The following is a 12,832-nucleotide window of genomic DNA, read 5'->3' on the forward strand; positions in this document are numbered from 1 at the left end:
GTCCCTGCCTCAAAGATCTTATAGTCTAATTAGACAAGACAGACCAAAGATGAGGGGGGAAAACAGAAAGATATGAAGTGCTTTGTCCAAGCTTTTACAGTAGGTTATCAACAGAGCTGGGAGTAGGACCCAAGTCATGGTCTAGTGCTCAGTCCACTAGACCTGCTACCTTGCTAAATTGTAATGGGGGGGAGAAGTTGAATACTCTTGGATATTTCACACCACATTGTCACAGGGATTGCACTTCTTCTCATGCATGTTTTGTCTCATGGGAGAAATACGATTGGTGTTTAAGCTTGGAGGCGGAGGCTAGAAATTTGACAAAAAACACCACCATCATTAGGAGAGGGCACTAGTGAAGTCATGCACTGCTTTGCCAGCATCAGCCAATCTGGCACTTTGTGAATGTATTGTGAACTTCTTTGAGAAGAAATAGGGAAACCAACTGCAAGGTATCTATATCCCAGGGAGCCAACTATTCCTTCACTGGTGATGGGGAAAATGTTGAACTGCCAGAAAAGTCAAGTATAATTCTCCTATGTGTGCAGGCTAATTCTTTGCGTAAACAAGCATCTTTGATGCTGGCTCCAGTCATGTGTATACACCCTTGATGAGTAGCAGGGGATAATGGAAAAATTGATCTTAGAGAGGGACAGTGACAGTAGGTAAATATAAATAAATGAATGGCAGAGGTTAGGAATGAACATGTACAACAGGTTAGCAAAAGGTCACTTCTATCTTGAAAGGCTACTTGTGATTATTGAACTTTCAGATAGTGTGTTTAGGTCATTTAGGGAGAAGTCTGAGCTAACACACAAAACTAATCCTAAAAACTTTCCAACCTTAAAGTGAAAACACTGCTGAATAAATGGAAGCTTTTATTTGAATGCTTAAAATTGAAAATACTACTTGTGTTATGTTTTTTAGCCAGATGAAACACTGAGGAATGTATTCTTTTCCTCCAAAGAAGAGTTAGGCTGTCATCTCAACTACTAGTGAAAATCTGAAGCTGTTATAGGAGGGTAGTCATGTAGCATCTTACACCCAAGAGATAACTTTTTTACATTGGTTCCAAATCTGGGTTTAATCTAAATGATCATTTCCTTAATGTGATATTTTAATTTCAATTTGATGTTGGCATAGTCTCTGAGAGGGTATTTAGGTGCTAAAAGTAGCATCACCTAATCATTTCTGGCTTTTTGAACTTTAAAGAGGCTTTCCTGAACCAAAAGCAGCAGTCATTGTGCTTTTTTGCACTAATGCTGTCTGAGAATCAGTTCTTTAGGAGCTGCAGGTATTAGTATATACTTTACATTTTCCCTGTCTCCTACTTTGCCTACTGCATTTTAATGAATTTTGTTAGGTAAAAAGGCTTTTAGGGGAAAAGAAAGTAGGCTTCTGGTAGGCATGCACCATAATGAGGACTTCAGCCCAAGAGGTAGCCTCGCTCATTGAATTAATATGCTTCCTCCATGCAGCTTCCTCCAGCTGAAATGGGATCTTTGCATATGAAAGAAGGCCTATGCCTCAAGTGGAAAATTTAGCCTCCACTTGAACGTTCTGAACATTGATAGATGATAGAGCCTCTTCACTATGTCATACATCTACAGTGTTCTTGTATTATATATTTTTATAAATATTTTCAGCCATGATTCTGTAAGTTATTTATAGGATTTGGGACCTTAGGGCCTGATTCTCATTTACGCCGAAGCTCTTTTATATGGTTCTGGCAGTGTAAAAGGATTTTAAAGTGAGTGTAAATTATGTTTACAAAATTACACTCACTTTAAAATCCCTTTTCACTGTCAGAGTGGTGTAAAGCAGCTGTAGCACTAATGAGAATTAGGCCCTTGGGGCTTGTCTATACTTGAAAGTTAACTGGGATTAAGGTAGGCTGCGAATTTAAAGTGCAATATAGATTCCTGAATACTTCCATGTGGGGACACTCTTATTCTGGAATAAGAGTGCCTTGTACCTGTTAAAATTATTCCATTTAGGCCTGATCTTCACTTCAAATTTAAACTGTTACAGGTATGTCAGCCATGGGTATGAAAAACCACACTGCCATCAACATAGCTATGCTGACAAAAACCATAGTGTAGACACAACTATGCCAACAGAAGAGGGCTTCTGTCAACGTAGCTAACATAATTCAGGGAGGTGGTGTTCCTACATCGGCAGAAAAACTCCTTCTATTGGTGAATGCTGTGTCTACATTCGGGGACTATGCTGGTATAGCTATGGTGGCATGGGCTCTGTAATGTAGATGTAACATTAGGGTGGGTTAAGTTAAATAGGGCCAAGGAACTCTTATTCTGGAATAAGTGTCCATACATGGAGTTATTCCATACATGGAGATACAGCTATTCCTAAGTAACTCCATGTTTAGACAAGCTCATTAGGAAATTCTATTTAACCTTCTAGTTGTCCTGATTTGCCTTATCTCAAATCACATAGTTAAATACCACGTTGTTAAACCAAAAGGTCAAGCAATGACAGCAACCACTGATGCCAAAGTAATACAATAAACACTATGTCAGAATTGATAAATGCTTTGCTTTTCCTTAAGCTTGTACAAATGAAATGGAAATTGGAGGTGATGCAGAAGAAGTGGCATTTCAGGAAAAAAGAGTTGCTGATGATGGTCCTGGTCAAGAATCAACAGTTGGATGTGTCACAGATGGTAAGAATGAGAGGTTCACAGCCAGACAAAATAGATCACTAAGTGCTCATGAAGTTACATAAACACTAACAGGAAGATTCCCTGCCTTTTGCAGAGTCAAATGAATTGTATAGATTCCATTACCAGAACTCTTCAGTGACTGTATTAACTATGTTTTGTTGTTTGAAAGATTATTTTCATTAAGACAAGGATAAAGTTATAGACTCTGTCTGAAGAACATTTATATGGGGGAAAAATGTTAAATATTTACTGGGAGTGGATATTCCCTGAAATAGAAGGTAACCAAGTTGGTATGTTTGTATATTTGTGGACTATAGAGGAAAAAAAAATTATTGCCACATAATTTCAATCGCAAAACTTTCTGTATGAGTCTGCAAAGGATTGGGGCCTGTCTTATAGCCCCCTCTTCCAGTTGGACCCAGGCTTGTTCTTGCTGAGCCCGTGCCCTTCTCTGGGGAATTCTGCCCGGAACCGTCTCTCAGAGTCCGAGGAAGGTAATTTCCAGCAGGTCAGCTGCTGTTGTTTCTTTTCTTTCATGACTCCTCAACAAAAGAAGATCAAAATGTCCCTAAGTCTGTCCCTCATCCCGGTAAGTTCTTCAACCCAAAAGTTCCTGGCTCTTGCCTCAGAGCCTTTGTGATAATAGGACTTCCCGCAGTCTCCCTTCTATCTGTTTTGTTTCTGGGAGCAGTTCCTCACAGAACTAGCTCCAGCCTCTGGCAGATATCGTAGCTCTCCCTTTGTATTTCCTGGTCCTCCTTTTATGGAGAACAGCCTGTTAAGTTACACAGGTCTTGTCCCAGGTGCATCAGGTGGGCCTGATTAGCCAGCTGCTGGCCTCTGACCCCAGAGGAATGGTATCCTTTTTGTTTTCACAGAGTCTCATGTGTTAGCAATAGCACACAACAGGATGAGTGGCTAAATTTTCTCTTGTGTGTTTTGGGCCACATATCCAAGGGGTGAGTGCTTCCAGCATCCTTGCTGCATGGATTTAATCATACAACCACATGTGACCTCCTGTGATAATTTCATCTTTTTTCCAAATGCAAGTGGATTTTTAAAATAGATGTTCTACCCTTATAAAAAGAAGCTCATGGCAAAAATACAAGCAATTTTTTTCCCGCTTTAAATTCAGTTCACTTGATTTTCCGTATTGTAATCATCTTTCCATTTTGTCTGACTCTGGATGGACCACCTTTCAAAAATTGCCATTAACACTGCTTACTGGAACCTACCCACTCTGTTTAAAGCACTTCGAGAAGTAACATACATATTTATTTATTTGGCTTCAGGGTTGGGGGGACAAAGGGTGCTATTGATTAACATGAGACACTTCTTCCTGTTGGCTGAATGTGCAACTCCTTCAGAACTTCTTGCCCTTGCGAGCTAGAAGATTGAGAACTTGAGTATCCCATATGGAAACAAAGAGCACTAGCAAATGAGCCGTCAAGTCCAAAGTCCTATAGCTTTGTAAACTCATCTTTTATCTGACATCTGTTTACTGCATGGAAGAGTGAACCACAAAAGACCTTATCATGTTTGTTTTCAAAACAAGGCAGCAGGGGAAATTCTTATGAAAACATTTCGTATTCTAAATACAATATGTAGTTTCTCCAGAATAAGATGTTTTCCACATATTTGCTACTCTTTGAATACTGGCATATGTTGCTGCACACAACTGGAGAACTGACAAAAATTTGGGTTTTGAGAAATTATAGTGTGTGCCCTAACACAAAAGGACATGTCTACACTAAGGGGACTACACTGGCATTGCCACAGTGCCGTAGCGATGCCAGCATAACCCCATAGTGCAGCATACATCAACAAAAGGGGTTTTTCCATTGGTGTAGGAACACCACCTATCTGAGTGATAGTAGCTAGAGTGGGAAGCATTCACTGTCAACTTTGCTGCATCTACACTGGGGTCAGGTAGGCATAGCTACATCCCTCATGGGTTTGGATTTTTCACACTGCAGAGTGACACAGCTATGTGAGCCTAAATTTTAACTGTAAAGCAGGTCAAGGATTAAGTATCAAGTTCATAGTTTATACCCTTAAGTTTATACAATAGCTATGCACCTTTCAGTGGTTGTATTTTTAGTAGCATTTTAGAGCACCTGACACCTTCAGTGTCCTATAATAAGGCTGTAACTGTTGGTTAGTGGATGGAGTTATTTGTTTAAGGTTTCCTAAGAAATAGGAAAAAAAAGTCATTTAAGGCATTGCAAAGCATTAGCCAAAATGTAGGATGGCTTCTAATCAGAAAGACTGTTGTCTTCAATATTAGGTGTTTGATCATCCATTAATTCAGAAGTATTCAAAGCCCAAACCAGAGGTGGCCAACCTGTGACTCCAGAGCCACATGCAGCTCTTCAGAAGTTAATATGCAGCTCCTTGTATAAGCACCTACTCCCGGGCTCGAGCTACAGGTACCAACTTTCCAATGTGCCGGGGAGGGGGTGCGCTCACTGCTCAACCCCTGGCTCTGACACAGGCCCTGCCCCCACTCAACCCCTTTCCGCCCCCTCCCCTGAGCCTGCTGTGCCGTCGCTCCTCCCTCTCCTCCCCCACCTCCTGCATGCCACAAAACAGCTGATCGGGAGGGAGGAGGAGGCACTGATCAGCCGGGCTGCCGGTGGGCGGGAGGCTCTGGGAGCTGGGGGTGAAGGGAGTTGATGGGGGCTGCTGACTTATTACTATGGCTCTTTGGCAATGTACATTGGTAAATTCTGGCTCCTTCTCAGGCTCAGGTTGGCCACCCCTGGCCTAAGCCATCAAGCTCTCTGTATGTGACATTTTGTTCCAGCACTCTTGGGTATGCTAGCTGAATTTTCTTCATTGAATAATGTAATCAGTGAACTTGGCAAATTATTTATGTGAAAAATCATCAAATCAGAAAAGTGTAGGACTGGAAGGAGCCTCAATATGTTATCTAGTCCAGTCCTCTGCACTCAAGGCAGGACTAAGTAATAACTAGACCACTCCTGAAAGGTGTTGGTCTAACCTGTTCTTAAAAACCTTCCATGAAGGAGATTCTGCAACCTCCCTAGACAATTTGTTCCAGTGCTTAACTACCCTGACAGTTAGGAAGCTTTTCCTAATGTCCACTCTAAACCTTCCTTGTTACAATTTAAGACCATTGCTACTTGTCCTAAACTCAGAGGTTAACAAGAAATTTTTTTCACCTTCCTCCTTGCAACAACCTTTTACGTACTTGAAAACTGTTGTCATGTCCCCCTTCAGTCTTCTCTTCTCCAGACTAAACCAATTTTTTCAATCTTACCTCATAGGCAAGGCTACAGTTTAGTCACAGATATTTTTAGTAAAAGTAATGGACAGGTCACGGGCAATAACCAAAAAGTCACAGCCAGTGACCTGTCCATGACTTTTACTAAAAATACCCCTAACTAAACCTTAGGTGCTGACGGGGGTGTGTGTGCGCGCCAGCGGATGCTGCTGGCAGTGGGGTGTAGCTGGGGGCCCTGCTGCCACTGCTGCTTCTGGGGGTGGCCAGCCCAGGGCCCCACTGCTGCTGCTCCTCCTGGGGGGGTGCAGCCCGGGGCCCTGCTGCCGTCACCACCGCACCTCCAGGCGGGGGTTGCCTGGGGCCCTGCCACTGCTCCTCCAGGCGGAGGTGACCCGGGGCCCTGCCACTGCTCCTCCAGGTCCAGGAGGTGACCTAGGGCACTGCTGCTCCTCCCAGATCGCTGCTCCGACAGTTGCCTGGGGCTGTCAGAGCAGCGGCCAGTGTGGCTGGCACCAGGGCAACCCCTGCTGCGCGGGCGTCCCTCGGGTCCGCTGCAGCTGCGGAATTCACGGGGGTCTCAGAAAGTCACTGAGTCCGTGACCTCCGTGAAAGACTCACAGCCTTTCTCATAGGTCATGTTTTCTAGCCCTTTAGTCATTTTTGTTGCTCTCCTCTGGACTTTCTTCAGTTTGTCCACATCTTTTCTGAAATGTGGCACCCAGAACTGGACACAATACTCCAGTTGGGGCCTAATCAGCATGGAGTAGGTGGAAGAACTACTTCCCATGCCTTGCTTACAACACTCCTGCTAATACATCCCAAAATTATGTTTGCTTTTTTTGCAACATGTTACACTCTAGACTCACATTTAGCTTGTGACCCCCGGATCCTTTCCACAGTACTCCTTCATAGGCAGACATTTCCCATTTTGTTTGTGTGCAATTGATTGTTCCTTCCTCAGTGGAGTACTTTGCATTTGTCCTTATTGATTTTCATCCTATTTACTTCAGACCATTTCTCCAGTTTGTCCAGATCATTTTGAATTTTAATCCTATCCTCCAAAGCACTTGAAAACCCACCCAGCTTTGTAACATCTACAACTTTATACATGTACTCTCCATGCCATTAGCTAAATAATTTATGAAGACATTGAAGAGAATTGGACCCAGGACCGATCCCTGTGGGACCCCACTCGATATGCCCGTCTAGCTGGACTGTGAACCTCTGATAACTGCTCTCTGGGAATAGTTTTCCAAACAGCTATGCAAGCATCTTAGAGTAGCTCCATCTAGGCTATATTTCCGTATTTTTTTTTTTATGACAAGGTCATGAGGGACGGTTTCAAAAATTTTATTAAAGTCAAGATATACCACATCCATCACGTCCTCCCTCCACAAGGCTTGTTACCCTGTCAAAGAATCTATTAAGTTGGTTTGGCATGATTTGTTCTTCACAAATGTATATTGACTGTTACTTATGACCTTATCTTCTAGGTCAGGGATCGGCAACCTTTGGCACGCGGCCTGCCAGGGAAAGGCCCTGGCAGGCCAAGCCAGTTTGTTTACCTGCCATGTCTGCAGGTTCGGCCAATCGCAGCTCCCACTGGCCATAGTTCGCTGCTCCAGGCCAGTGGGGGCTGTGGGAAGCGGCGCAGGCAGAGGGATGTGCTGGCTGCCCTTTCTGCAGATCCGTTGGCCTGGGACGGCGAACCACGGCCAGTGGGAGCTGCAATTGGCCGAAACTGTGGATGCGGCCGGCAAACAAACTGGCCCGGCCCGCCAGGGGCTTTCCTTGGCGGGCTGCATGCCAAAGGTTGCCAGTTCCTGTTCTAGGTATTTGCAAACTAATTGCTTGAATATTTGCGCCATTGTCTTTCTGGGTACTGAAGTTAAACTGACTGGTCTCTAATTCCCTACCTGGTCCTTATTCCCCTTTTTATAGATTGGAACTATATATGGCCTCTTCCAGTCTTCTGGAATTTCTCCTGTCTTACATGAGTTTTTTAAGATAATCACTAAAGGCTCAGATATCTTCTCAATCAGCTCCTTGAGTATTCTAGGATGTATTTCATCAAGCCCTACTGACTTGAAGTCACCTAACTTGTCTAAGTCATTTTTAACTTGTTCTTTCCATATTTTAGCCTCAGCTCCTGCCTCATTTTCACAGTCATTCACTATGTTAGATGTCCAGTCACTACTAACCTTTTTGGTGAAAACTGAATCAGAAAAGGCATTTAGCACTTCCACCATTTCAATAGTTTCTGTTATTGTCTCCCCCCACACACACTCAATGAGGGGGGAAATACATTAACAGAATATTGCTAAATTTATTTTTTATTTCATTTTTCACCCAGAGGTGGGTGAATATGCACAAATTTACTGTGAATTCTTATTTTCCATTATTTGCCCTGCTCTACTGTTATGTGAACTCAACTGTTTTTTGGTACCATCTTTACTGGAGTCTAAAAACAATCCTACCGCAATGAAGAAGGACTCTAGATACCCATTAGAAGTTTTATCCTCTGCGTCTCTTTCTCCCAAGAGAGGTCAGAAACATTAGTCAACCTGCAAAAAAGATTAGGGTGATTATCTCAGAATGATTGGTCAGTACATCCCATCCCAACAATCTAATTGGCTGGATAACATTTTTTCCCATTTTTTAAATTACATTTTGTCTTTTTATTTTACTTACCATAGCACTGCATTGCTTCTCTGTTCTGCAGAGACTTCAGAAACACTTGTTTTAGTCTTGAACTGTGTGATCTTAACTACATTTCAAATATCAGGAACCTTTGATCCTACTCCTATTCTTGTTACCATTGCTAGCCTAAATAGCTCGATTGTTGGCAAAGATGTCAATGCCATCAATTTTGAGTGTAACAGCACCAGCATCTTTCTTAGAAGAAAAGACTAGGTGAGTTGTCTTTGTGCAATACATGATGAGTAGAGAAGACATATTTGATTACATGATGATATATGCAAAGACCTGAATTAAATGACTTAAAAAAAATTCTGTACAAAAGTGGGGAAATCAGGGAAGTCATTGGATAAGATGACTGAACAGTCAAATCTTTCAGAATTAAAAGACAAAAATAGTATACTTTTCTAGGAGAGTTAAATAGTATACTTTTCTAGGAGACTTTTAAAAATTCACCAAGAAAAAGAGTAAAACCAGAGTAATCGTAGCCTAGCATTTGGAAATGTCCTTGTATGATGTCTGAGTTATTTAGTACATGCAGTACTTTGCCCCTCATGTTAATACTAATATCAGAGTGTGGAATATTGGTTGGCATAGATGATCTGGATTAGTCTTCTCTAATGATAGATTCAAAGGAGCTGAGAGACTATTGGTTGGCTTTTATATCAGCGGGACCTGAAGAGTTGTATCCAAGATCCTGAAACAAATAGCAAAATATATAGCTGATCGTTTGAATTCATTGGTAAGATCAGAGGAAGCACAAGAGGAGTACACAAAGTGTTTTCAAAATGTAAATATATTGAACTATTTGGATAAATCACAGTTAGGTAACCTATTAAAATAAACAATACAGGAAATATTTAGATGACAATTTGATGTGTAGGAAGACTCATAGATTTGTGGAGAAGGAAGGTATTTGTGGTGTTTTGTTTTTAATGAAAAGCCAGACAAAAAATTATGTTTGTTCTGTCATTAAATAAAATGTTAATTGTTGTGGATAAAGTGAATTGACTGAACCATTTTTGTTATTGGCCTAAATGATCCAATGTAAAAGTTGTGAAGATTTTTGGTAATATGAACACAAAACTGTTTGTTTAACCAGAAGTGGAAATAATCGGAGCATAATCAAAAGCAGCTGAGGTGTCAAGTGAGCTTCTTTTGGTATTAGTGCTATTTAATAGCTTCACAGATTACCTGGAAGATTAAATAATCAAATGTGATGGTGATACCAATTTAAAAAGGATTGCAAACATAATAGAAGATCAAGTGAAACTGCAATAGGACCTTGAGAATTTAGAAAATTGGGCAAATTCCATTGGGATGATATTCAACTTATATGGAGATAATACCGATGAGAAATGCCACATGGGAGAAAGCTGGTTTGAGGCAAGGAATCCCACTGGTGATAATACATTACAAACATGAGCATTTAATGTGATGCTGTTGCAAAAACAAGGAAACTATGTTGATTTGGCTGACTTTATAAAAAAAATATAGGTTTTAATTCTTCAGAAATTTATGGCTCAGGCTCACACATACACTGGACAAGAATAGTTTTCTTTTTGCTACCTTTGCATATCATAACTTGAAATCACACTTTCTTGCTGATCCTAAGTGATGAACTATGGGGAGCTTTGTTGGTTGTACATGGTTGGGAGAGTTTTTTGTCCAGCTGGGCAGTTTACACCATCTGAGATTGTTTAATTTATGGATATTTTGTTTTTTTAAGATTTTTATGGAGAACACTGTGTGGTTATGAAACTGTCAAAGGTGTTTTTCAGACGGAAAACTGTAGTTTCTAAGGAATTACCTACTGGAAAATTTAGCTGTGGTCAATTTTTTGAAAATACATACTATTCTGATTTATCATGTGAGTGATTTGTGCTACGCTGGGTCTTTAAGTTCTGAAGCTTTGTATTAAATCCATGTTGTTAATCCACTTACTGAATATTGAAATCTAAAATGAGCTTATGACAGTGAATATTGTGATATTTTGAACATATTTTTCACTTTACATAGCTCAAAGCTAATACATTACTTTAACTACATTATAAACTGTTTCTCTCCTTCCCTCCTGTTCTTTAGGAAGATGGGCCGTTTGCACTACTTCTGTACATGTTTAGATTTAAGCACCACGGACACACTGAAGCAAAAAAAAAAAAAGATTTTATATATGTAAAAGATTTTATATAGAGAGTAAATACCCTATTAAACAGTCATTTACTTTTTCTGGCTTTAATTTTTCCATCATTTCCAATTTCTGGATTATTTGTATGTGTACAAGCAAACACTTTTAATTTTTCTAGGTTGTATTTTGAGTTTTGTGGATTAGATACATAAAACATTTGGTATGGTTTGATGTAATGAAATATCATATTAAACATTTTACTGTAATCCTGACAGCATTTGTGATGTCAGAAACACTTTCTGGCAGCATGGTAACATGTTCTGGGTGAATAATGGCATCCCAGCCAAGGGGAAAGAATTTAGAATGCCCTCCCCTTCGCTGTGCAGGAGCCAGTGGGTTTCTGCACCGTTCAGACCAGCCAATCAACTAGAATACTCCCCCTTCCCAGCTATTTCCTCCCAAACCCAGGAGGGAAGATGAGCTCCCATGAGGAGGGGAAAGGGGAAGATGGAGGAAGCTACATCTGCAGCCTTTCAGGAGAAATAGTCCACTTCCCATCATCTCACATACTAATATTTATTATTTTAAAGTATCTTGTCTATGGGATTAGGTAGTTTGATCCAGGAGCACATTGCAGCACCTGTTCCTCCAGAATCTCAAGACTTGGTCAAACCTGATCTCTGGGTGGGAGCAAGTTTCACAGGGAAAAGTCTTCCACGACGGCTTGCCTACACTAGGAAGGCTTTGGGAGTATAGCTCATAACAGCAAATGAGGGTTTTTTTGTCAGTATAGTTTATGCCAGGCCACAAAATGAAACAGAGTCCTTTTGTTGGTGTAGCTTGTTTGCCAGTATAACTGTATCTACCCAAAGCTTTTGCTTGGCATACTTATGTCTGTTGATGTGCGATTTTTTTTTCCACACCCGTAACAGACGTAGACATGTGGTTAAAACTATGTCGTCTAGGCCTAAGAACATTCTGCTTGCTTGCACCTTCATATTTAAACCTAGGTTCCATCTGCTGTATTGTTTCTCTGGAAGATAAATGTATGTTTTAATGTTGAAATATCTCCCACTTTTCTTTTTTTAAATATAAACCTTTTCTACTATTGATGCTTTCGTGTGAGTCTCTAACGATATGCTCTCACTTAGTTACAGACATATCACAGGATGAAAAGACTGTTGAACTGGAAGCAGGAATTTCTGATCAACTTGGTACAGCTAAAATGGAAACATCTCCTAAAAGGACACCAGCATCCGATGACAGTCAAACTAAGCACATGATGGAAGTGACAGAAAGCATTCAAGCTGTAACACAGCTGGAGTCAGATAAACAAGCAGAAGAGCAACAACTGTCACAAGATGCTGAGGTATCGAAAGTATCCACAGAGGAAACTCAGACTCCCCTTTCAGCACCTGAGGCCACAACTACACCACCAGAAACTTTAGGGTCTGTGAATAAAGAGGAGGTTTCTTTTAAGATAGAAGAACAATTGGAGACAGTCAGAGTGCAAGAAGACATAGAAAAGAAAGAAACCCATGAAAGCTCTGAAACACCAACTTTTCTGTTGAAAGTGGAAACCACTCCTGCAAATGAAAGTTGTGCAAACAACAGTTCACTATCAGGAGACAAACCTATAAAGTCACCGACTGAGACATATTCTTCATTTTCATCATCAGTTGATATAAACAAGAGAAGTGTGTGTTCCTCACCGGTAGTTTCATTAGACTTGCATTCTGCACATGACATGCTGCACAGTCAGACTCCACCACAGAGTTCCTCTGCCGGAAATGTTCTCCCAGCAAGTTATATATCTGTCACTCCAAAAATCGGCATGGGAAAGCCAGCTATCACCAAACGAAAGTTTTCTCCTGGGAGACCAAGATCAAGACAGGTAAGCATATTGTTTTAGTATTGAAGCTGGTAGACAAATCATTGTTAACTTTCAATATACTGTGTTTTTGAAAGAAGTATCAAGTTTGGGTTTATGAAAAACAATTTGATCTATCCTGGAAAATATACATTGTGTTTATCTCACAGTATAAATTGGGCATATAGTTTATTGTTAACAATCCAT

At 40.8% G+C, this 12,832-nt stretch overlaps 1 protein-coding gene across 1 annotated transcript in view; it reads left to right on the top strand.

The window, feature by feature from the left end:
- Window positions 1-12,832, top strand: part of KMT2C (lysine methyltransferase 2C) — a 313,192-nt gene that overhangs the window by 175,334 nt on the left and 125,026 nt on the right. Inside the window, exons 12-13 of the mRNA XM_045003252.1 lie at window positions 2,570-2,683; window positions 11,907-12,649. Of these exons, the coding sequence (XP_044859187.1) occupies window positions 2,570-2,683; window positions 11,907-12,649 (857 nt within the window). The remainder of the gene's footprint in view (window positions 1-2,569; window positions 2,684-11,906; window positions 12,650-12,832) is intronic.

The sequence above is a fragment of the Mauremys mutica genome, chromosome 2 (assembly GCF_020497125.1).
Source record: "Mauremys mutica isolate MM-2020 ecotype Southern chromosome 2, ASM2049712v1, whole genome shotgun sequence".
NCBI classification, from domain to species: Eukaryota; Metazoa; Chordata; order Testudines; family Geoemydidae; genus Mauremys; species Mauremys mutica.